Source organism: Mesocricetus auratus, unplaced genomic scaffold, assembly GCF_017639785.1.
Source record: "Mesocricetus auratus isolate SY011 unplaced genomic scaffold, BCM_Maur_2.0 Super-Scaffold_100020, whole genome shotgun sequence".
Lineage (NCBI taxonomy): Eukaryota > Metazoa > Chordata > Mammalia > Rodentia > Cricetidae > Mesocricetus > Mesocricetus auratus.
The window spans coordinates 20,600,926-20,626,521 of NW_024429201.1; the positions used below are offsets into that span (position 1 = coordinate 20,600,926).

Below are 25,596 nucleotides of genomic sequence, written 5' to 3' on the forward strand. Positions count from 1 at the left end.
GGGGCTCGCCCTTGTAGTTCTCGGCTGCGCACCGCTTCTGCACATGCGCCGTTACGTCATCCGTCCGCGACGCGCTCCGGCGCCCCTGCGTTTCCGGCTCCTGGAGTGTCCGCGTGAGTTTGAGCAAGTGCTTCTGAGCCTTTTGCTGTAGGGAGCTGGCGGAGTCGGGGGAGTCGTCCTGGGGATCCGGGTGCCTCGGCGGACCCTCGGGGCCCCACAGAGGTAGGCGATGGTGGCTCCCGGTGGCGGCTCAGGCCTCACTGTGGTGTCTGACATGCTGGACATGCTGCTCTGGCGCCTCCCAGGCTCCGCAGGGGATTACTGAACTTACCTGCCTCCGAGGGTCCTAGCGATTTGATTTCGACCCCGGCTTTGCTCCTCTGTAGTCGCTCTCCTAGCCACCGAAGAGAGTAACCCGCTCTTCTCCAAAGCAGAGGGCCGATTTCTGCCCTGGGGATTTGAGAATGGCCGGGTATTCGTCCCCCTCTGCATTTACTCCTTTTATGCCCATGGTGCCATGTTACGCTCACAGACTCTGATGGAATGGCATACCCTTTCCAGGCTTCCTCTCCCATGTTCTCAGTATTCTAATTACAGAGTTTATTTGATCACAGCTTGTGTTGTAGTAATGCCTGTTATCCAGTGAAACCCAGTTTCTTGAGCCCTGACTTTGGCCCAGTTTTCTTCCATTCGTTTTCGTAGCATCTCGCTATTTGCACTGTCTTCCCTCATACGTCCCACCAATGCCTTTCTTCATGTTCGTTACTGCTGCTTTTCACGTCTTGCCTCTAGATGGTTTATTTCTTGGAAAACAGCCTTAGGAGCTACTCGTCCTTGGATCTATTCCGGTGCCTATTTTTGTATATTTAGTGAGCTAAGAATTTTTTTTCTTAACAGATAAACATACTGTCTTATATGTACGGTGATTTGGCTTGGGATTAAATGAAGTAGCCCTTGACCTCAAAGAATTCTACTCTCAAAAACAACAATAGCAAACATTGTGTTTGTGATTATTAGGGGAGCCTTCTGTAAAAACTGTGACTTTTTCTTGTTATGTCATTAATTATAGAATATCCTCTATTTTGCCTGTTGTTTGGCCAGGCCTAAAACATTTACCATCTGGGTCCCTTGATGGAAAGGCTTTTGAGTACCTGCTGCATAGCATTGTTCTTATTGTAAACCACTATTGCTTTTGATTTTATATTTTCCAATAGGAATTTTCATGATGCTTTCCCCTTTTAGAAAGATCATTGTTCTAGTTAACTGGAAAAAGAGGTCATTATAATGCAGTGTAATTATGTACACTTACAGAAATAGAGCCAAACAGGATCACAGGAGAGAGCACCCGGTCTCAGAAGGCAGGGAGGGATTTCTGAAGGACAGTCTGATTTCCTACAGTGACCTCAAACAGATAGAGAAAGGACCTTCCTGGCAGAGAGCACGTGTTGAAGCAAGAATGAGTGCGTGTGCTGAGTCTAGTGAACTGTAAACAGTTGGTAATAGCCAGAGGTGAAGCGTATATGGCTGAGCAGAGGGAACCTTACATGCTAAGGATCTAGGGCTTGTTTTCTGGGCAGTGTTCAGCAGTTTTGTAGCCACACTAGTAACTATTTGGAAGGTGGATGCGGGAGTCCAGGAGACTTTTGAATGGTGTTACTTTAATTTCAGTTGTCAAAAAGATGCAATTAAACTAGGGTTAAGTGAATTTGAGGTTTAGAGGAAGCGCACGCCTTTAATCCCAGCACTTAGGAGGCAAAGGCAGGTGGATCTCTGTGAGTTTGAGGCCAGCCTGGTCTACAAGAGCTAGTTCCTGGACAACCTCCAAAGCCACAGAGAAACCCTGTCTGAGAGATTAAGGGCTGGGGAGATGATTTAGTGGATATAGTGGGGTCACATCTCGAGCACCCAGGTAAAAAGGAGAGCTTGGAGTATGCCTAAAATCCCAGTGCTAGGCTGCAGAGACAGGGATATCCCCCAGGCTTGCTAATCAGGCTTGCTAGCTAGGCAGTATCGTCAGTTGGTGAGTTTTATGTTCAATGAGAGACATCATCCTGTCTTAGAAATAAGATGCAGCACCATAGAGAAAGACTCTCTGACTTTATTTATTTATTTATTTTTGGTTTTTCGAGACAGGGTTTCTCTGTGGCTTTGGAGGCTGTCCTGGAACTCACTTTGTAGACCAGGCTGTCCTCGAACTCACAGAGATCTGCCTGCCTCTGCCTCCTGAGTGCTGGGATTAAAGGCGTGCGCTACCAACGCCTGGCAACTCTCTGACTTTATACACACTCTTGCACACAAAGAAATCTTTGAGAATTGAAACCTTGATTTCCAGTGGCTGTATCAGAGGGCAGTGATGCTTCTTCGAGTCTTGGAATGAGGATGAAGATACGTCTAGATTCTTAATAGGCCCAATCATCGAAGGTTTAGATCATGTCTGTTTATTGTCCTTGAATTCCCAGTGCCTTGAATACTATTTTGCACGTTGGAGGTGTTTGAATAGAAAAGTTTCTCTCTTGAATCTTGGTTTGCTTTGCGGCAGTCAGAACATGTCATACTGTTTGTTTCAGTGTTACTGATGTCATCTTTGCAGGCCTTTCAGAATGGATGGAGAGTAGTATTGCTAGAACCATTCATCCAATAAACTATCTTCAGTTGAATGCTTCTGGTTTCATTGCATGTTAAGGGCTTTAATTCATTTTTTAAATGTTATTCTACCATTTTAAGTTTGCTTTATTTCGTTCGGTTTTCTAGCCTACAGTTTAAACCTTTTAACATTTAATTTTATGTCTTATATGTCAGAACATTATCTCTAATTCACCAGAAGCTTCTACACTAAAATATTAGCTTTGTTTTCCTTTCTTCTTAGCATCTTTTTCTTTAGGAAGTCAAATATATAGGGATAACTTTATATTTCCAGTTCTGTATTATTTCCTTTGTCAAAAAAAAAAAAAAGGTATTCAGGCCTTCATGCTTTTCTGTTTGGACTATTTGAAGGCTGAGTCATACTTAATCTCCAGTGTTGCAGACTGGTCTTGGAGGTTTGAACACACACACACACACACACACACACACACACACACACAGAGCTAGTATGTACAGATAGTGCAGTGTGGTGCCCCGATCTGTACTCTTCCAGTGTTTCTTCTAGGGCTCCAATGAAATGATTTGTTGGTCATTAATCTATGAAGCTCCACACAGCTTTTTGAAAGAAAGTGGAATGAAAATCGTACTTACATGTGAAAGTTTATAAATAATATGTGCTTTAAAGTAAGTTCTTTTTTTAGACATAAGGCAGAGTCACTGCAGCACCCTGACATCGGTTCCAGACTATTGACCCTGGGACAACAGTGCAACTATATGAAGTCATGGCTGGTTATAAACCTGTAGCGATTCAGACGTATCCTGTACTTGGTGAAAAAATCACCCAAGACACTCTGTACTGGAACAATTATAAGGTAAAGTACAGGAGGAAATGAGGGAAGAGGGAATGTGGACATTTCTTTATCCATTTATGTTAATTCTCCAGCTTATGCTAGCAGAACTGTTAGCTAAAACTAATAGCTCAGGTGGATAATTTGTTATCTATTTTCCATACCACCCAATTATTTTAACCATGCAGATTTTTAATGCAGAGCATGTGTGCAATGGCAAATGAAACTGTAAAACTTGAATCTTACATGCAGGAAGACTTTCTTGCTTTTTCTTACTCTGAAATTAGCTTCTCTACCTTCTAATAAGGCTTGCAATTGTTTTTTAAATTGAGAACCTAGAAAACTAGAAAATGTCTGGAATTAGGAGATTTGTGGAAAATGAAGTATGATCAGATAATAAAAGCATAAAGAGACTGAGCCTTACGCACAGACTGAAAATGGATGTCGCTCAGTTGGTAGAATGCTTGCCTGGCATGCATGAGGTCCTGGGTTCAATCTCCAGCCTTGCACAAACCTATTTGGTGGCACGTGCCTAAATCTCAGCCCTGGAGAGGTGGAGGCCGCATGGTAAGTGCAGAGTCATTCTTCGTTACTCAGGGAGGCTGAGGATAGTCTCAGCTCCAAGAAGGCAAGAGCACTTGCTGCTTTTGCATAGGACCTGGGTTTAGTTCCCAGCACATTGGGCAGCTTATAGTTGCCTTTAACTCCAGTTCTAGGGGAATCTAGTATCTTTTTTTAACCTCAGCAGGCATTTCACACGTGTGCATGTTTACACACAAGCAGATATACACATACACATGAGTACAAATAAGTAAGATTAATAAAACAGAACATAAAGCCAAATAAGATAACAGTTTAGATACTTTTTTTCTCTTATATTGACATAAATGAAAAAGAAAATTGAGGGAGTTGACAATAACTGTTACGATTTTATAAAACACCATTTTTGCTTTGTCTCATATCTTGAAGCCTAGCACGCTTTCAAACGTTTACTAAGACATGTAAAATGTTTATTAAAGTATACAATGTAATATTGGAATTCTTGAAAAACATGTCCATTAGACATGGATTGGTGGATGGTATATGAATGGTAAATTTATTGCTTATATGCAAAGATTGCTAAAATGGGTTAGCGGGTGCAAAAAAGATGTAGGTCTGTTTACATGGTCTGGTCATCTTTTTATTAACTTAGAATCATAGTTGATTGATTAGGCTTAGCTCTCCTTTCTCTTGGTGGGCATCGGAGCAAAGTCAGCCACTGAGAAATGGGATGTGACTCTCCAGCTGTGCTTATTTTCTGTGGTGTCAAAGGAGTTGCCGGAGGGATGGGCAGTAGAGTGGTTTTTGCTTCACCCTTTCCTGTTCCTAATACAACACACTAACTGGCATTAAGATCAAAAGGAAATGATCATAGGAAATAGCATGATGCTTAAGTATGGCTTGCCTTTTTAACTCTGCCAATACTCTTTTGTTTTTCATTAAGACTCCTGTCCAGATTAAGGAGTTTGGTGCAGTGTCCAAAGTAGACTTTTCTTCTCAGCCTCCGTATAACTATGCTGTCACAGCTTCTTCAAGAGTAAGTACAGTAGTGATCTTCTTTGTTCTTGTTATAGGATTTACTGCTGAGCTTGGGCCATCTAGTGAAATGCTGCTTTTTATCTTACAGATCCACATTTATGGCCGATACTCTCAAGAACCTATAAAAACCTTTTCCCGTTTTAAGGACACAGCATACTGTGCTACATTTCGGCAGGATGGTCAGCTGCTGGTTGCTGGCAGTGAAGATGGTGTGGTTCAACTTTTTGATATAAGTGGGAGGGCTCCCCTCAGGCAATTTGAAGGCCATACAAAGTAAGAGCCAGCTTGATGTGGTCTTTAATTGGTTGTTTTTCTGTTGAGAGCTCTGCTTCCATGCTTTTGATAAACACGTAGTGGTTGTGTGAAGAGTATACCTGCATGTACTTTATTTCCTGTTGTTCTCAGACAAAGAACTTAACCATCCAGTTTCTAGAGCTTGTGACTGCTCTGAAGTTGTGTGTGTTGTTTTAGGAAGTGTCTAATTGTCCTGGAGGTTCAGTGGGCTCGTGACCGGTTGAAGATGTGAACCACAGGTCTAACGGTAGCCTTACAGCTCTGGCCGGACCCTCTCACACTGAAATCTTGCTACCTTTCTTTTCTTTGATAAATTCAGCTTTCTGACTTCTATTTCAGGATCACTAAAGTCATTGCTGAACTCTGTTATTGATTTAAATATCAAAGTGTTTCTTTTTTTAAAATTGCAAACTGTCAGGATATTTGTACCCATTACTGAAACACTCAAAACAGAAATTCTTTTAACGAGATTCTGCTCTGTGGCAAGTCTTTCTCATCTTTGAAAAAACTCTGTGTTATGTTTTTTAAAAAGTGTACTTTTGCAGAGCTGGAGAGATGGCTCAGTGGCTAAGAGCACTTGCTGTTCTCACCGAGGTTCAGTTCCCAGCACCCACATGGTGGCTCACAACTGTCTATAAGTCCAGTCCCAGGACATCTGAGGGCACCAGGCATGCATGCAGTGCACAGACACACATACAGATACAACACTATACACATAAAATAAGTAAATAAGCACTTAAAATTACCTCTGTTGCAACATTTAGAGCTTAACTTTCACTAATTATTGCATCTATTATTTAATATTCTTGTTGACCTAATAGTAACATAGTATTACATTTTGGTACATAGTATTACACTTAACTTACAAACACCTGTTTTAAAGGTTTTCCTTTTTCTCCTATTTTTTTCTTCCATAAATATTGTCTATTTCCTGAAGCTGAGGATTTGTTTACTTATTGTGTGTGTTCGGGTGTGCACATCTGATGGCATGCGTGTGGAGGTCAGAGGACAGCACTCAGTAGCTGGGTCTCTCTTTTCATCATGGAGGACCCAGATGGAACTCCATCAGGCTTGACAGCAAGTGCTTTTACCCAGTGAGCCATCTTGCTGGCCCGAACCTGAGTGTAGAGAGCTGTGAAGTGCCGCACCCTTAAGATGGCGCTGGCTTCCGCCTTCTGCTAGCCCGACAGCAGGTGCTCTCTGTGATAAACAACACCTGTATTTGGTTAAGGCTGGCTATCAGGCTTGCTTCTGCATACGTGGACCTATCTGTATGTTCCATGTGGCATACTGGGGTTGGCCGCCCAAGGGCTTTTTAGCTGTGGGTTGGCGCTCCCCTGCGCTCCCCAGCAGAAGAAGATTGTTCAAGGTTCCTGAATAAACTGCTTAAAGACGAGTCTGGGCATTGCTGGTTGAGGTTGGGCGCGACACCTGAGGAGGCAGTTTGTTTGTTTTGTTTTGTTTTTTAATCTAGGAAGTTACATTTTGTGTTAGAAGATGCAGATGGTAGAGTTTTCCCCATTTTTGTAATCTGCTGACTTTTGATGTTTCAGAGCAGTTCATACAGTAGATTTTACAGCTGACAAGTATCATGTGGTCTCCGGTGCTGATGATTATACAGTTAAATTATGGGATATTCCAAACTCCAAAGAAATTCTGACATTCAAAGATCATTCTGATTATGTGAGGTGTGGCTGTGCCAGCAAGCTGAATCCCGACCTCTTTGTAACAGGTTGGTGGGCTGTCTCCACTTTATTGCTGTGGGTTCTTTTGAGGTGGATGGGCTTACATTTTCATTACTAGAGTTGGGGGACAGTGATGGAGCACTTGCCTAGTTTGTCTGAGACCCTGGGTTCAATTCTCAGCTCCATAATATGTGTGTGTGTGTGTGTGTGTGTGTGTGTGTGGTGTGTGTGGTTTTGATTAAAGTCAATTATTTTTTGTTTTCTTTTTCTTCTCGATAGTGTGTTTTGTTTCTTCTAAATGTTTTTGGGGATATATACAGCTGCTTGACAGTATCATAGATATCAGGTTGCAGAGGCTTATGGCACCCTGGCTGTCATAGAGCCCCAGCAGCCATAGCACTATAGGTTTGTGTGGTGCCTGTACAGATTCTCGGGCGATGACATGGTGATAGGAGTCTGAAGGTCAGAGCCAGTAAGAGTCTATGTAGTATTACATAGTGCTTTAGGAACGGTAGTAGCAGAAGACTTGGAAGTACCGACTTTATGAATCGTGTGTGTGTTCAAAAAATTTCATGTAATCTTTTTCTCCTTTTAATTTTAATATATGGATAGACAAACTTTTTATTGTTTTAAAGAGCAAACTTCACACAATACCAACATTGACATTTCAGGGTCATATGATCACACTGTGAAGATGTTTGATGCCCGGACAAATAAGAACGTTCTCTGTGTGGAGCACGGGCAGCCAGTGGAGAGTGTCCTGCTTTTCCCCTCTGGAGGTCTCCTGGTGTCTTCAGGTATTGCTTTTCAAGAGAGCTTTCACCACTATTGTTGGTTTCAGAGAGATTAGATTTTCCCTTATGAGTTGTCATTTGTAGATTATTGGTGTTCACTTGAATTTCACATCTAGGTATTTGTTCAGTTGGTAAGTGGCGCGAGCCAGTAGTTGTCATTCACTGTGTCTGGCCCACGCTGGCACTGTGCTGCTATCTGCGTGACATCTCTAATGCTAGACAGCTCTCCCAGGTAGTTAGCATTCTGTTTTACAGTTATGGAAATAATGAAAGTGTTAGCTAGTTTGTCCAAGGCAACATGGTGAGTGGCAGGTCTAAAGTCCCAGACCGTATGAGTCCCATCCGACCCCAGAAGTCTACTCTGCACCCTTCTGTTATTCTAGCTAAGACAACTTTCAGGAGCCACCTGCTATCTACCGTGTGGGCCCCAGGGATCAGACTCAGGTCTTCAGGCTTGGAAGGAAGTGTCTTTACCTACTGAACCATCTTGCAGGCCCAGCATTTCTCTCAGCAGATTTATTATACTTTACTTGAAATATTTTCAGCTCCCTATTTGTTTTGCTGTACCTAAAATAAGCAATAACTTAGTCATGTTAGCATTTCTGTGGGTAGGGACTCTCTAAGTAGGTAGGGCCAGCGTGTGAGGTCTGGCTCTGGAGGCTTCACTTAGCTCCAGGGAGGAGTGCTTCTCGGGTCTCCAGCATTCTGAGCACATGCAGAATATCACATGAGTGGTTATTTCTTTCCACAGGAGGTCGTTATGTTAAAGTCTGGGACTTGTTGAAAGGAGGACAGTTGCTCGTGTCTTTGAAAAATCATCATAAGACTGTGACATGCTTGTGTCTGAGCAGCTCTGGACAGAGGTTACTCTCCGGCTCACTGGATAGGTAACATTCTAGTTTTCTTGTACATTGTTAGCAGCTTTTACTGCTTTAGAAATTGAGTTATTTTAGCAGTATTTGTGGTAAAAAATGTTCCAGTGGTTTTTATAGAAGATAAATCTATTGATTTGAAAATAGTTTGACTTTTAATTTTCATATAACTATATTTCCCCAGAAATAATTTACTAATTGCTTTAGCTTATATTCTTGAACACTGATCTTTTGAAATAACCTATTTTCCCATAGTTTCTCTTAAAGCCATTTCACATATACATACTTATTTTGAAAATTTTATTCTGAGGATATATTATTTTCTAGATTAAATTCTTTAAAGTATAAAACTTCAGCCGGGAGTAGTAGTCCACGCCTTTAAACCTAGCATTTGGGAGGCAAAGGCAGGTGGATCTCTTAAGTTCAAGGTCAGTTTAGTCTACATAGTGAGTTCCAGGACAGCCAGGGCTGAGATTTCAACTTCATGTGAATATTTCTGTGCATTAATGTGGTGCAAGTACTGTGACTTTAAGTAGATTGTTAGAGCATTCAAGGCGTAGTTTAGTGGCTAGAGCACTTACCAAGCATCAAGGCTATTGATTCCATCCCTAGCACTGAAGTCATTTAAATAGTCAATTGAAGTATTCTACTTTTGATGTTCTAAAACTGTTGTCGAACAAAATCACAATGCAGGCTGCATGTATAATTTTAAATGCTTTAGTAGTCATATTAAAAGAGGTTAAAAAGCTGGGCGGTGGTGGTGCACGCCTTTAATCCCAGCACTCGGGAGGCAGAGATAGGCGGATCTCTGTGAGTTCAAGACCAGCCTGGTCTATAAGAGCGAGTTCCAGGACAGCCTCCAAAGCAATACAGAGAAACCCTATCTCGAAAAACCAAAAAAAAAAAAAAAAGGTTAAAAAAAGCTAGGTGTGATTAATCCCAACACTTGGGAGGCAGAGGCAGGTGGATCTCTGAGTTTGAGGCTAGCCTGGTCTACAAAGAGAGTTCCAGGACACCCAGGGCTATTATGCAGAGAAACCCTGTCTAGAAAAACAAAACAAAAAATTGCTTTTAGTAACATATTTCATGTAGTTCATTATCTAACATAAAAGTAAAATTAATAATATACGAACTATCATTTTAACATGTAATCAGTTTACTTAGAAAGATACTAGAAATGAATTTTGTCTTTGAAATAGATGCTATGATATAATACTTTATAGATGTTTCAATGGTTTTTAAACTTACCTCCTTTTCTGTAGCTACATGTCAAGAGTTCAGTAGCCACACATGGCTAGTACTGGCAAGCTGTAGGATTTCCTTTTTTTTTTTCCATTAGTCATTTCGTCTCCAGGTTGTACTTCTTCTCTGCTGTGAAGAAGTACGGTGCGGTGTTATTGCTGTGCAGGGAATGGAGGCCAGAGATGCTGCCACTGTCCCCAACTGCGGGCCTTGCTGGGCTTGGAAACCCTACCTTGTAGCTCACTGTGCATATTCATTGGTCCTTTGTTTTATCTTCTAATGACCTTGGTGTATAGTCTGTCTTGGTTTCTTTTATAAATTCCTAGTCAGTCTTTATTCAAAGTTGCTTATTGTTTTCAAGGAACTCAGTGGTGAAGTACTTTGTAATTAATATTACATCAGTTTTTTTCTGGACTGTGTAAATTTTACTTAAGTAATTTATTTTTCAAGGCAAGGTTTCTCTGTGTAGCCCTTGGTCCTGGAACTAGCTGTGTAAACCAGCCTGACCTCAAATTCTTAGAGATCCGACTGCCTCTGCCTCTCGAGGCCTGGGATTAAAATCAAGTACCCAGTTAGACTGTGTAAATTTTGATATTCATATAGTTTGCTAAAAACAGAAACCTGTTGTTTTCCGTCATTTCTGAGGTGACTTGACAGCTTTCTTTCTCACCAGGAAAGTCAAGGTCTACAGTACGACTTCTTACAAAGTGGTCCACAGCTTTGACTATGCAGCTTCCATCCTGAGTCTGGCACTGTCTGTACGTACTTCGAGCTCTTCTCAAGTTGTTACTTACCATGCCTATGGTGTAAAAGTAAAGTGGAATCTGTGGGGGGTTATCTTTGGATTTAAATAAGGCACATTAGATGTTTGAGCCAAGACTGTTGTAATTTTTAAAAAGTGACTCGAGAGAGAAAGACATCATGCAACAGAGTGCAAGCAGAAAGTAAGGAGCAGCTGTTGTGGGAGCCAGCTTACAAAAGTCATGCCATTGTGTAGTCCTTTTCCTATTCAGAGAGCATAGAAAATTATTTTGAAACTTGTCAAGATGCCATCAGCATTTTATTAGCATGATCAGCCAACATCATCATTCTCATCACATGCACTTCACTGGCAGTACTACACAAGGACCACAATGTCTGTCCTGATAGTGGTACCCTGGAGGAAAAGTGAATTTGCTATAACATTTTGGATAGATCATTGTCTGTATTGACTCAAACTGGTAGCAGACGTGATGCAAATGCTGTTTCAAGTCAAAGGTACTATAGATGTTGCTTAAAAATAGACTTTTTCTGATTACCATTAGCATCAAGATGAGACAATAGTTGTGGGAATGACCAATGGAATACTGAGCGTTAAACACCGGAAATCTGAAGCAAAGAAGGAATCTCTTTCAAGAAGAAGGAGGCCTGCATACCGAACATTTATTAAAGGAAAAATTTACGCGAAGCAACGGGTGATTATGTGTTTCTTACCTTTTTAAATTATGACATTCCTGGAACTTACTGCAAAGTGTGATTCACATATATGTATATTATTTTCTTCTCACTCCATCAAAGTTGGTTCCAGACTGCTGTAGTACATTATTGAAGAATAATGGGGAACAGGGACTACTTACTTAGTACCCTGAATCATGAAATAATACAGTGCTTTACCATCTTCAAAATAGCGTCTGTCACCCACTCTCTGTCGGAGAGGACCGAGAGGTAAAGTTCTGATGACCCAGGAGCTCATCAGAGGTGTGATGATTACATTGTAGTCTCTGGTTTGTTTTTACTTCTCTTTATATGTGGTCATACTGCCTGCCCTTTTTTTTTTTTTGAGTAAGCTAAAAATCATAAGCACATTAACATAGCAAAGTATATCACTTGAATTATGAACACAGGAACATTATTTGTTGTATGGTGTAAAAACATCCTGACTTTAAAATGTATCACTTTAGCTACTTAAATATTCATATTTATTTATTTGTTTTTACTTTTGTTGATTATTTATGGATTTCACATCATGCATTTTGATCCCACTTATCTCCCCGTCCCCTCGAATTGTTCTCTCCCTTGCAACCCCTAAAACAAAACCAAATTTAAAAGGAAAAAACAAAAACAAAGAAGAATCCTGTCATGGAAGCTCTAGTGTCCAGTTGAGACACACAGTCTGTTCATGTTTACTTATTCATTACCAGGAATTGTTGGTCTGGCTTGAGGCCTCTGGCTTCTGCTGCGCTATGAATAATGGGCTCTCACCGATGTTGTCCTGTGTCATGGAGATCCTGCTGTTTTGGATCTGTAGGCTTGTCCCTTCACATGCTCCATCAGTTCACAGATTCAGTGGATGTTGGGGTGGGCAAACTCACAGCCCTGGTTCTGGGTGGGGGCTGGGTTGGTCAGCTTCGCTGGCTTTCCTTCATCTTCACAACCTGGATGAGCTCTTCAGCACTGCCTTGACTAGCTCACCCAATGCAGCCTGCAGCAAGGAGATGTAGCAAGTTCTCCTGCTCTTGGGCCCTCACATCCGGGTCTCTCTTACTCACATTACCAGGGCCAGCTCTACTGGAAAACATTTATTTTTAATGGAACTACATAGATAACTAATTTACTTCCTCTATAAATTTGTGTTTTCATTCAGGATGATATCGTGATCAACAGGCCAGTAAAGAAACACCTAGAATGGTATGACAGGGACCTGAAAAGTTTTCGGATCTCAAAGGCACTTGACAGGGTCCTTGAGGTGAGTGAGAATAATTTTCTTTTCACTTACTATTTTTAATGTTTGTGTGTGTGGCAGGGTACATGTACATGCATGTGGGAAGGCCAGAGATCAATGTTGGGTGTTTGCCTCAATTGTTGTCCATCTTCTTGAGATCATACCTGTCTTAGTTTGTTTTTTGTTGCTGTGTAAAGACCATGACCAAAGCACCTTGGGGAGGAAAGGCGTTTCAGCTTACAGTTTATAATCCCGTGAAGTTGGAAGTCAGGATAGATCTCAAGGCAGAAATCTGGAAGCAGGAACTTAATTAGAAGCCATGGAGGGGCACTGTTTACTGGCTTGCTCAACCTCTTTTTCCGGTACAACCCAGACCACCTGCCAGGAATGGCACCATCACAGTGAGCTGGGCACCCACATCAAGAAAATATCACATAGACTTGTCCACACACCAGTACAGCGGAGACGTTTTTCAACTGATGTTCCCTCTGTACAAGTGACCCTGACTTGTGTCAGGTGATACAAAGTCTGTCTGAGACAGGGAGCTCACCAGGTTGCCAGTGAGCACCCAGGGTCCTCTTGTTTTTGCCTCCCAGCATTGAGAGTATAAGTGTATGCTGCCATGCTTAGCTAGTGAAGAGCATTTGAAGAATTATTCTAGCCTGGTGGTGGTGGGCGCCTGTCTTTAATCCTAGCACTTGGGAGGCAAAGGCAGGTGAATCTCTGAGTTCCAGGTCAGCCTGGTCTACACAGTGAGTTCCAGGACAGCCAGGGCTATACAGAGAAACCCTGTCTCAAAAAAAACAAAAAACAAAATATCGTCTCTGTTGTTAGGGCTCTTGCCTCTCATCCTAGCACTTGGGAGGCTGAGTCAGGCAGATCACAAGGTTGAGGTCAACCTGGGCTACGTAGTAAAGTTCGATGCCTGCCAAGGCTTGTAAAGTGAGGCCCTGTCAGAAAAAAGTGAAGGGACATGTGGGGAACCATGTTGATGGTGCTTTATGATTTACTGTGACTTGGGAATGTGGAGGTAAGCTTGGCAGTTTAGTGCAGGGTAGTGATCTTTTTCTTGTCCGTCCTTTTGGCTGTACTGACTCTGAACATTTTTCTAGCCGAATTGTGTAATAAAGACGCCCGAGGTTACAGTTTCCATCATAAAGGAATTGAATCGGAGAGGAGTCCTAGCCAATGCTCTTGCAGGTCGGGATGAGAAGGAAATTACCCGGGTTCTGAACTTCTTGATAAGGTATGCTTGATTTGGCTTTTGCGGCTTAAGTCTTCCATTATTACTCAGTGAGACACATCTACTTTTAGTTTGCTCTTTACAGTGTAACAATGTTTTAGGGATGTTTTTCTTTTTATTTATTTTTTAATTATTAATTAAATTTATTTTACATCCCAGCTGCAGTTTTCCCTCCTTCCTTTCCTCCCATGCCCTCCCCACTGCCTTCCCTCTCCCCTCCCCCTTCACTCCTCCTCTCTCCATTCAGAAAGGGGCAGGCCTCCCATGGGCATCAACAAAGCATGGATCATCAAGTTGAGGCGGGACCCAGCTCCTCCCGCTGTATCAAGGCTGGGCGAGGCAACTCAGCATGGGGAATAGGTTTCCAAATGCCAGCTTAAGCGCCAGGGACAGGCCTTGCAAGATTCATTAAACAGAAGTTTTGCTTTGTAGGAATCTGTCTCAGCCGAGATTTGCCCCTGTTCTGATTAATGCTGCTGAAATAGTCATTGGTAAGTTGTTGTAAAACATACGCTTTCCAACATGCTTGTGAAAATTGAGGTCTTAGACTGCAGAGCTCAGCGGCAGAGTGTGTCAATTTGTGCTTCAGCATCAAAAAACAGTGCAAGAACCTAAAACAGAAAACCTAGAGGAACAGGTGTAATTAAAATGTACATAAATGTTACAGTGGCAGATTTGAATTGATCGGACTAGAATAAGTACAATTTAAGAAAGTTTTCCCCGTAAGCATCTATAATGGTGATCTTTTTCTATCTATCTATCTATCTATCTATCTATCTATCTATCTATCTATCTATCTATCTATCTATTTTGTGTGTGTGTGTGTATTCCTGTTTATTTAGTTTATATGAATGTGTGTGCACAGGCCCCACTGCTGCCGTTAGGGGCATGTGTCACTATGCACAGCCACGTCTGCATGCTTAATTGGAGAAGGAAAGCTGTTTATGTTGGGGGTTAGAATAGAGAGGTGTATGCTGATTCCTATAAGATCCTTATTTCCGCTGGGCGGTGGTGGTGCACGCCTTTAATCCCAGCACTCGGGAGGCAGAGGCAGGTGGATCTCTGTAAGTTCCAGGCCGGGCTGGACCGATAGCCTCCAAAACAATACAGACAAACCCTGTCTCATAAAAACCAAAAAAAAAAAAAAAAAAAAAAAAAAAAAGATCCTTGTTTCCCCTAATTGATCTCTGTTCTTCTCTTCCTTGTCCATTCTTCTTGAGATTTGCTAGTTTATTGAATTGAAAACATCTGATTCTTTCTTAATTTTCTTTTGCTCATCTATTTTCCCTTGTTACTTATTTTCAGTCTCCTGTGCGATTGTGACTTTCTTTCCTGTGTGTTGGCTTTCCATCATTGTCGTCTTCCTTACACTGGTTTAGTGATCGCACTTCAGTCTGCTCCCTCCATCAGTTTTAAAGGGTGGCTTCAGTGGATGGGATTCTCTTGGTTGGTGGTTATTCCTCCTAAGGCTTGACGTCACTTCCTGTTTCCCTTGCTTTGCTGACAGATCTGATGTCCTAGTGATGAGCTCACCTGTGTGAGTAACTGGGTACTGCTCTCTGTGTAGTGCTTTGTTCCATACTAGGTATAGGACGACATAGGAGGGTTCTTTTCTGGAAATGGTGTTTAGGGTTTTGAGTGCCCACTGTATTTGGATGTCTGTATCTTTCCCTGGATTTTGAAATTTTCTGCTCCAGTTTCATTGCGTAGATTTTAAATGCTTCTACAGCGAAGATTTTTAGAATTTTTTTTCCTTTCTGGTGTCCCAGAGTCCTTGAAATCTGAGAGCATATTTGCTTTGGTTGTTGACAGTGTGTATGGATGTGATTAATTCCTCAGCCTAAGAGCTCCAACCTTCTCCTGCTTGACTTAATCCAGACGATTTCCATTGCGGCTTTGATTTATTGAATTGTTCATATCCAAGGTTTCCATTTGGTTTTTCCTTAGACTCTTTCTGAGGAATGCTTGTCGTGTGGCCAGGCCAGTCTCCCACGCCTCTTCCTCCCATGCAATTGGTCTTCTGTTCTTCCGATTGCAGTTCTCAGCTGAAGTAAAAGGTAGAGGGCACTTCTTGCTTCCCACCGTTTAATCCTTGTCTCTGATGTAATGTCCAAGTCACAACCATTTCCCAAGTCCACATGGACTTTGGTGATGGCTGCTCTCTTATCCAGTAGAGTAGAGAGGCCTTTGGGGCCTCGAAATAAGAAATGCAAAGGATCCTTCGTGTCCGTCCATCCGTCCGTACGTCCGTGTGTGTATGTGTGTATGTGTGTGTGTGTGTGCACGCGCGCGCCCCCATCCCACCCACAGGAGAGTAGTAGCATAAGGTGACTCCTCCTCACCGTGACAAACTCGAGTAAACTGAGTTTGCCGTGTGAGTCCCAGGTCTTTTTCTAGAGGACTGGCTTGTGTAACTGGAGTCAACCAAAGTGGTCCTTTTCTCTCTTACTGAAGCCACAATGAGGGGACTGACCCCGTGTACTTCTGAGTCCTTATGTTAGGGTCCTTTGTTTCCTCTAGACGCCTCAAGTTCAGGGTTTCTGGGTCTCGTCTGCCTGCCTTGCTGTTGCACCCTGGCCTTCCCTGGGCTACCTGTCTTCCTGCAGCCCTCTACCTGACAGTTTCATGTGTGCCAGTGGCGGCGTCCTGGGTCTTGCCCCTTCACTCTCCATCTGTGTTCTGAGGCGGGCTGTCCCACTGAACCTGAGTTTGGAGCTCAGAGGCCAGCAAGCCCCGGACTACCTGTCTCTACCTCCCCAGGCCTGCATCACAGTTGTATGCCAGGTGGTCAGTTTCTGTTTCTTTTCTTCTTTACGGGTTCTGGGATCACAGATCTTAACTGCTTGCAAAGCAAGTACTCTACCCCCAGCCATCTCCACAGCCCCCGGTCATCTGGTTTTTAACATGAAAATGAAAACAAGACTCCATACCATGTATTTTGTGTAATTATTTCTTTTCAAAATGGATTTAATCAGATGGATCGTTGTGCTTCCTGTAAGTCACAAATTAATTATTAAAAATACTGGTTTTCAGTGTCTTTATAGTTTAGTGCCATACTATTTCTAACTGTCGATTTCATTTACAGAAGATGTTTCTAGTTAATGTATTTTTTGTCCCTTTGTAGATATATATCTGCCTGTGATTGGCCAGTCACCAGTAGTTGATAAAAAGTTTATAGTACTTCAAGGACTCGTAGAAAAAGAAATTGATTACCAAAGAGAACTCCTGGAAACTTTAGGGATGATGGACATGCTGTTCGCTACCATGTCAAGGAATGACAGTGCCTCTCTGTTGGGGCATGTGCCTGCTGAACTCCCAGAGAAGACAGAGTCACCGTGTCAGCCCGGTGACACAGACAAGAACTCCTAACTCTTAATTACTGAGAAGAAAGCATCAAGACATCCAATAAGATAATTTACAGGAGTCTCATCAAAGAGACTGGATTAATTATAATTGGGAAATAAGTACCTGTTTCAAGACGTGGTTTTCCATGTATTAATTTGATTTGTCTTGTGACGTCTTCCACTAGAAGATCTTAGTTGTCTCGGTCAGAGTGTCTGTCGACCTTGGATGAGTTGATACTGATTTTAATGTAGCCAAACCCTTGGTTATTGTGGGCCCTCATGTGACCAGCTGGAGAGGGTTCCAAGTGGAGCCCTGCCAAGGGAACAGAACCTTGGTTTTTCTTTTGTTTTCTACTTCTAGCCTGAGAAATACCAAGAACAACAGCAACGCAAACCTTTCTCTGTACTCAATGCCCCTGAGAACTTTCACCCCTCTTCCTGGGGTCTTCGAAGTCCTGGTCACACATTCTCACCAGCTGCTTGTGGGACTGTCTTGCAAGTGTGGCAGATTGCTGCTCCTGGAAGCCTTTTTAGGTGTGATGAGTCTTTGTCACCTATGAACTGTGCTCTCAACTGGTGTTTTCTTTAGTCTTGCCTGTCTCTGCTTTGCAGGACAAAGTCCAGAGAGACCTGACTGAACCAGACTCCTTCCCTCCTCGCAGTCCGTTGCCTTGCTTCCATCCTCAGCTGCCTCAGGTCTGTGAGAAGGGCTGTCCTTCCCCTATGGCAATGGCCTTTTAGCCCATACGTGTGTTGGACGCACATCCCGCATGTGTGGCCTTCTGACGATCCTCTCTCCTGCATTTCCACTTCTTTTCTCCTCAGTGTGTGGGTCCCAACCTCAAACAGGAGCGGTTTGCTTTGAAAAATTGTGTTCTTGAAAGTTCATTGTAAACTATATTTTTTATAAAGAGATTCTTTTCGTCTTCTTGGCTTTCTGAGGTGTCTCAATTCCTGATGACAGTCAGTGGCTGGTGACCAGCATGCTGATCCACAGCTATCGCTGCCCTACCTTCCTTCCTTCAGTTACCGTCCTTAGGTTAGCAGTGTGTCTGGGGACCGCATCCCGAGCTAAAGGAGTCCTGGGGGAAAGATTTTGTCATGAATCACTTTTGCGAATTTAGATTCCCTTAAAGCAGAAGAGTAGGGATATGTCTGGAATGTTCTGGTGTGGACACAAGCTCAACAATAGGGTACAGTTCCCTTTAGTGAGCTGAAGCAATTGTGCGATATGATACTGTGTCTTGTGAGAACCCTGGAGCTTTCTTTTTTGAGTAGTTACAACATTAGTCACAAATGGGAGCCTGTGCTTTAAGGTTGAGAAGGTTGACTTACTTAAATACAGCTATTGAAGTAAATCTTCCTAAGTATGCAGAGTTTGCTCGAGCAGTTGTGATCCTAAAGCTGTAGCTGCTGTGTCGTGTTGTCCCTCCCCCCCACATACTCCCCACCCGTAACTCTGGAGCGTTTCCTGGCTGTCACTTCATTTAATTCTCCTCACAACTACCCAAGTGCCAGTCATTCTCTTGTATGTTAAATTAAAGTGGCTCAACTCCCCAGATTTGAGTTCCTTATCCCTGCATTGTGCTCTCCTGTAGGACCCTAACTACTCACTCCCTTTGACAAACTAAGAGAGCTGCAGCTCCTGTGTAAAATTTATAGTAATTACAAATCCCTGAAAGGATTAGGAGACTATCCCACAGTCCTCCATGCAATTATGTTAAGGAGTTTTTGTTTGTTTTGTTTTTTGAGACATGGTTTCACTGTATAGCCCTGGCTGTCTTGGAACTCACTCTGTAGACCAGGCTGGCCTCAAACTCACAGAGATTTATGCCTCTGTCTCTTTCAGTTCTGGGATTAAAGTTGTGTGCCACCACACTCAACTCAGTTGTTTTTATATTCATTGAAACTATTAACTTGCTATGTGGAGTGTTTTAACATAATTGACATATTTCAATATATAATGGCCTCTTGCCATTATGCTTAATGACTTCTTAGACTTGTGTTTCTTAGTCGGGAAGTATTTGATATTTTACTTTGGTTGCAAAAATAATGAAATGTTGCTGGAACTTAGTTATTTTTGTTTAATTTATTATGTTAACTCAGACTTAAACATATGGGAAGGTGTTTGTTTCTAGCCAAATTTCTCAAATGCCTGTGCTGTTAAATTGCTTAAGGAATTGATGTCAAATGGGATGGTTAGGAACTCCACTGATTGAACTGAAATGAATTCTACCAAACATTAATTAAAGACTCCCTTGAATGTCATTTTCTCAGTGGAATGCTTCCAAGGTAAAAAGTTAAGAAAAAATTGACCATGTCTAACTATGTCTGAGGTTGAATAGTTTTACCTTTGAACAAAGTATCCCTGAGAAACCGAAAACCATTTGCTGGCAGATGATGTTATTTATCTATCTATTCCTTTGGCCATGGTTGCCTGGACCAGGGGTGGTATACCTGACTCAGGCTATGTATACAAGTCCATATTTACAGTGAACTTGTTCTTCTAGGTCAAAAAAATCTGTTTCTTAACCCGTGGGCCACACACCCTTTGGCAAACCTCTATCTCCAAAAGTATTTATATTACCATTCAGAACAGTAGCAAAATTATAGTTATGGATTAGTAATTAAATAATTTTATGGTTGTGGTCACCACAACATGAGGAACTGTACTAAAGGGTTGCAATACTAGAAAAGTTGAGAGCCACTGCTCTGGGGAGATGTGGGAGGCTGGGAATGCTATGTTGTGGTCTTCAGCAGAGAAAGCAGTTTCCAGAATGCATCTTATATGAGGAGAAAATAAAGCCAATGACTGCCCTACCTCAGCAGACAGAAAACCTGTCCTTGGTCCTGCTGGCTTTCCCTTCCCATTATCTTACCTGTACTTCCTCTTCCTCTACGAAGTTCTTTTGGAACTCTCAATAAATATATTTTTCCTACTTATTGACTGTGAGTGGATTTTTAAAACTGAATGACTGAAGACTTCTTGATTTGAGACATTGAGATCCAGCAGTTATCGAAATGAACAAAATAGGCAATGATCTGTTTTAGCTAACATCGTGGTTGAGGGAAAAGTTTGGTAATGTAATCATGGATCAGATGGTGCTAAGTGATGTGGAGAACGATCAAGATGTGGGGTAGACTGAAATGTTTCCAGCCGGTGTCGTAACTAGCTTCTGTCCTCAACTTGACACACAGAGGAAGAGAGAACCTCAACTGAGGAATTGTCTCCATTGGGTTGGCCTGTGGGTATATCTGTGGGGCATTTTCTTGATTACTAACGTAGGAGGGTCCAGCCCACTGTGAGAAGTGCCATGCTAGACAGTTGAGCCTAGGGTATATAAGAATGATAGCTGAACTTGAGCCTGGGAGCAAGTCAGTGTTCCTCCTCATGTTCCTCCTTCAGTTCCTGGTATCCCCTAATGGTAGGCTTGTAACCTCTACACCAAATGGACTCTTTCCTGCCCACATTGGCTTTAGTATTTTATCACAGCAAGAGAGAACAACCAGAGCAGTTGGCATTGAAGGCCATCAGGTGTTCCAGAATAGTTAAGGAAGAAAGCATGGTGAGGTTCATACAAAAATGATTGATGATAGACTAAAGATTGGCCAAGGAAAAGAGATCAGTTGAGTTTTGGTTTGCATACTAGAGAGACTGAGCTAAAAACATTAAAGGTGTTGGGGGACTTTTTAAAGGAAACTGGCTCATGCAATCATGGAGGTCACATCTAACATAGGCTTGTCTAACAAGCCAGATAATGGGGACACACTTGGTAGTGGGGCTTGGTCCAAGTCAAAAGGACTTGGAACCAAGTCCAAAGTCAACAGAATAATTTTCAGTCTAAGACTGAAGGCCCCTTTCTGACATCCAAGGGCAAGAGAAGTGTTTTAGCTGACAGGCATGGGGGTGGGAATTCATTTTTCTGTCCCTCTTCTTTCCTGGCCTTGAGCCAACTGGATGACACCTATCTCCACTGATGAGCTCTTCCTTACAGATTCAAATTCTAGTTTCTTCTGGAATTGTCCTGCCCGATATGCTTAGAGCTAATGTTTCTCCAGCTGTCTGCATGGTAGCTCAGGTGTACACATGAACATTCTGTTTATTCACTACAAGCTGATGCCCTGAGGTCCCGGGGTTGTGGCAACACTGGTTATTACATTAGAACATTAGGAAGCCTCTGTTCACTTAAGGTTTCTTATGTTGAAGACAGCCTAAATGGTCTCACCACTTTGTTCCTTTACTAGATGTCTTAGTGCCTGCTCTATTGCGGTGAAGAGACACCATGACCAAGACAGTTCTAATAAGAGAAAGCATTTAACTGGGGGCTTGCCATTTAGTCCCTGATCATCATGGCATGGCAGCAGTCAGGCACTGGAGAAGTAGCTGAGGGCTACATCCTGATCTGTAGGCAGAGAGAGTAACACTGAGCCTTCTGTGGGCTTTTGAAACCCCAAAGCCCATCCCCAGTGACACACCTCCTAATCGTTCTCAAAGAGTGCCTCTCCCTGATGGCTAAGCATTTAAATATATGGACCTATGGAGGCTGTTGCTGTTCGAACCACTACACTAAAATTGCTTACTTCCGTCTGGATAGAAGGCATGTAGCTGCACAGTACAAGATTTTCTCAACAGGATACAGGAGCACTTGTTTCCATTTCCTCAACCTGCTTGTTGAAGCTCCTTTGCCCTCACTGACTGCCCTCAGTCTTTGGATGAATACCCAATGCTCTGAACACTTTTAAGCCCCCTTCTTCCTCTCTCTTCACTAATCAAAAGAAGAAACATCTCTATTTTCACTCTTGGATGTCTGAGTGCTTTTGAAATACAAGGGCCATAGTTAATCATGAAGTTTTTTTTATTAAAAAATGAAAAATTGTGTGTACGTGTGCATGTGTGTGTGTGCATGTGTATGTGCGTGCGTACGTGTGTGTGTGTGTGTGTGTGTGTGTGTGTGTGTGTACATGCCACAGTGTGCATATGGAGATCAGAGGACAACTTGAGACAGTTGGTTCTATTATCCAGATCCCAAAGATCAAACTCAGGCAAACTGCCTTTCACCAGCTGAGCCATCTTGCTGAGTGCCAAGGATTCTATTTTTGACATGAACAGATAATGTAAAATTTTGGAGGTAGGGAAGAGAGTTTCTACTTTTCAAATTCAGTGTTCAGTGTAAAGTCCGTTGCTGAATTCAGACTGACATGATCATTTCCTTTGGTTTGGCAGGAATCGTGTTTAGAAAGGGAATTTGGGTGAAACTTGAGACTTTCTTTAAGAGGCCTCTCGAGTTTGGAGGAGTTTGATTAAGGCTAGTGTAGTTGGGAGAATGAAGACCATTTTCAGTGACTTCCAGGGATGGAAGGAACCAAATTGTTACAAAACCAGGCCTATTTTGTCCATAGCCAATTAGCGACAAGGTGAGTTTTACTAGACAAAGATTTCATTCACAGAGCAGTCACACATTTGGAGATGTTGGACCAGCTCTGAAATGTGCCTCTTGAGGGCAGAATTTGTGGGATAAAAGAAGCAGGATTGTGGCTGTGTGCACACCTTTAATCCCAGCACTAAGGAGGCAGAGGCAGTCGGATCTCTGAGTTCAACAGCAGTCAGGGCTACACAGAGAAACCCTGTTTTAAAATAACAACAACAGAGAGAGAGAGAGAGAGAGAGAGAGAGAGAGAGAGAGAGAGAGAGAGAGAGAGAGAGAGAGAGAGAGAGAGAGAGAGAGAGAGGAGAGAGAGAAGAGAGAGAGAGAAGAAAGAAAAGAAACAGGTTTGTCTATGGCAAAGGAAAAGTTAGATTGGGCACGGATGTAATCAGTGGTTGGTACATGCACAATGAACCCCCATGCCCCCCTCTTTTCCGGAAAATCGAGGTTTTGTTTTCATATAGTCATCCTGGTTATTTTTTCCGCTCCCTCAATTCCTTCCAGCTCCTTCCCACTCCCCTCCAATCCATATCTCATTAGAAAACAAACAAGCTAAAAGAGATAAAATAAACTATAATAGGAGAAAAGAAAAAATACATTGGAATAGGACACACACACACACACACACACAAAAACCCAGAAGGAATAGAGTCCAAGAAAAGGCACAAGAAACAGATTCAGATGCAGAGACCACTCATTCGGTCACTCATAATAGATACAGAAAGGGTGGCATGGCACAAGCCTTCAATCTCAGCACTGGGTGTAGGAGGCAGAGGCAGGGGGATCTCTATGAGTTGGAGGCCAGACTGGTCTACAGGGCGAGTTCCAGGACAACCAGGACTGTTACACCGAGAAACTCTGTCTCAGAACAGGGGTACAAAATGAGAGGGAAGGAGGGAGGGAAGGAGGGAGAGAGAGAGAGAGAGAGAGAGAGAGAGAGAGAGAGAGAGAGAGAGAGAGAGAGAGAGAGAGAGAGAACAGTTAAAAGCCCATACACAAGATTATGAGAATAGGAACCCCAAAGATACCATTAAGTTCCTTTTCTGTTAGACCTCTCCAACTAGGCATGCGGCCTACCCTTAAGAGTAGTCTGTTTCCCCCAGTGAGACTCCTTTGGAGGAAACTAAATTTTTACTGGGTTAGCGACTGGGGGCAATATGCCCACTTCTTTCAGCTCTGGGGCCCCATCTGGGGCAGTCCTGCAAAGGCCCCGTACATGTTGCTCAGTCTCTGTGAGTTCATACAGAGGTCCTTGTTTCCTTGGTATCCTTCTTCCCCTCTGGTTCTTACACTTCTCTGTCTTATGTTGGAGTTTTCTTTCTAGCACCTTCTGTAGGTCTGGTTTTGTAGATAGATATTGCTTAAATTTGGTTTTATTGTGGGATGTCATATTTTCTCCTTCAGTCGTTATTGAAAGTTTTGCTGGGTATAGTAGTCTGGGCTGGCATCTGTGGTCTCTTAGAGATCATAGAACATCTGTCCAGTCCCTTACAGCTTTTAATATTCTTTCTTCATCATGTGCATTTAGTGTTTTGACTATTACGTGCCAAGGGGGACATTTTCTATAGGACCAGTCTATTTGGTGTTCTATATGCTTCTGTACTTTGATAGGTATCTCCTTCTTTGGGTTAGAGAAATTTTCTTCTGTGATTTTGTGGAAATTATCTTATGCGTCTTTGACCTGTGTGGGAGGCACTGAGGTCCTTGTGCTCACAGATAAGCCCTAGGAGAACCTGGAAAGTCAAACACACAGGGTTGTTTGTAACGAGTCTTTCTCTGTCTCACCAGCCAGCTCCCAAATAACGACACAGAGACTTACTAGTAAGTGAAAACTTGGTCTTTAGCTTAGCCTTGTTTTCAACTAGCTCTTAAAACTTAAATTAATCCATATTTTTTTTCCTTTTTTTGGTTTTTCGAGACAGGGTTTCTCTATGGCTTTGGAGGCTGTCCTGGAACTAGCTCTTGTAGACCAGGCTGGCCTCGAACTCACAGAGATCCGCCTGCCTCTGCCTCCCAAGTGCTAGGATTAAAGGCGTGCGCCACCAACGCCCGGCTTAATCCATATTTTTATTAATCTATGTTCTACCACATGGCTTTTACTTCCTTCATCCTGTGTGTTTGACTCATTCCACATCTGGCTGGCCTCTCTCATCTTGAGTTTCCTTTTTCTGTCCTGAAGTCCCGCCTACCTCTCCTGCTTAGCTGTTTGGCCATTTAGCTTTTATTAAACCAGTAAGAAGGCACCTTAGGCAGCGACACATCTTTACAGTGTAAACAAATATTCCACAACAGTTGTTCCTTCGAAGGAAGGGAAGCATAACCCGTTATCCACCTAGAAGGCTGGGAAGGGATATGGTTGATAACCTGATAACCTTTGCACTACCTGTGTGGTCAAAGACCACTCTGGGTCCCCCCCAAGGCCCTTACCATAAGCTTGTTTTCTCCAGTCAAGCTACAAGAGTGCATCTTTCTAGAAGGTTTCACATGTACTTCACAAAGAGTTTCGATGTAGCCATGCATAAAGCTTTGTTAGTTTACTTTGTTCCTGGAAGAGATTTATGTATATTTTTATGCACACAGGATTGAGTTAATTATCACTAGTTTTCACCGAATTGTGCTGTGCTAAAATATGCCCCAATTAAACTACTCATAGTTAGACTTCTGAAGTTTGAACCAGCACTGGACACTGTCATGGTGAATCAAGCTGCCTTCTTGCCTCCCACAGATCATTACTCTGCTAGCCATGGAGGTTGTAGAGACCCTTGCAGACTTGGATTTTTTCTCCTTCCTCTATTCCTATTATCCTTAGACTTGGTCTTTCATCATGTCCCAGATTTCCTGAATAGTTTGCGCCTGGATCTCTTCAGACTTAATGTCTTCTTTGACTGAAGTATCCATTTATTTTATCTGATTGTCAGTGCCTGAGATTCTGTCTTTCATCGCTTGTATTCTGTTGGTGAGGCTTATCTCACCTAAAATTTTCATT

The 25,596-nt window shown here is 42.5% G+C and overlaps 1 protein-coding gene across 3 annotated transcripts in view; it reads left to right on the forward strand.

The window, feature by feature from the left end:
• Positions 1-20,123, forward strand: part of Utp15 (UTP15 small subunit processome component) — a 33,550-nt gene extending 13,427 nt beyond the window's left edge. The window contains exons 1-13 of one of the 3 annotated variants that reach the window (XM_013126656.3): positions 7-113; positions 3,285-3,455; positions 4,915-5,007; positions 5,098-5,282; positions 6,857-7,035; positions 7,660-7,785; positions 8,534-8,669; positions 10,570-10,654; positions 11,201-11,350; positions 12,520-12,621; positions 13,710-13,843; positions 14,273-14,331; positions 16,965-20,123. In XM_013126656.3, the coding sequence (XP_012982110.1) occupies positions 3,366-3,455; positions 4,915-5,007; positions 5,098-5,282; positions 6,857-7,035; positions 7,660-7,785; positions 8,534-8,669; positions 10,570-10,654; positions 11,201-11,350; positions 12,520-12,621; positions 13,710-13,843; positions 14,273-14,331; positions 16,965-17,209 (1,584 nt within the window). In that variant the 5' untranslated portion in view covers positions 7-113; positions 3,285-3,365 and the 3' untranslated portion in view covers positions 17,210-20,123. Of the gene's footprint in view, positions 1-6; positions 223-3,284; positions 3,456-4,914; positions 5,008-5,097; positions 5,283-6,856; positions 7,036-7,659; positions 7,786-8,533; positions 8,670-10,569; positions 10,655-11,200; positions 11,351-12,519; positions 12,622-13,709; positions 13,844-14,272; positions 14,332-16,964 lie in introns of those variants that run through there. The other 2 variants (XM_005065622.4, XM_040728887.1) reach the window with 2 other exon arrangements.
• The last annotated feature ends 5,473 nt before the right edge of the window (positions 20,124-25,596 follow it).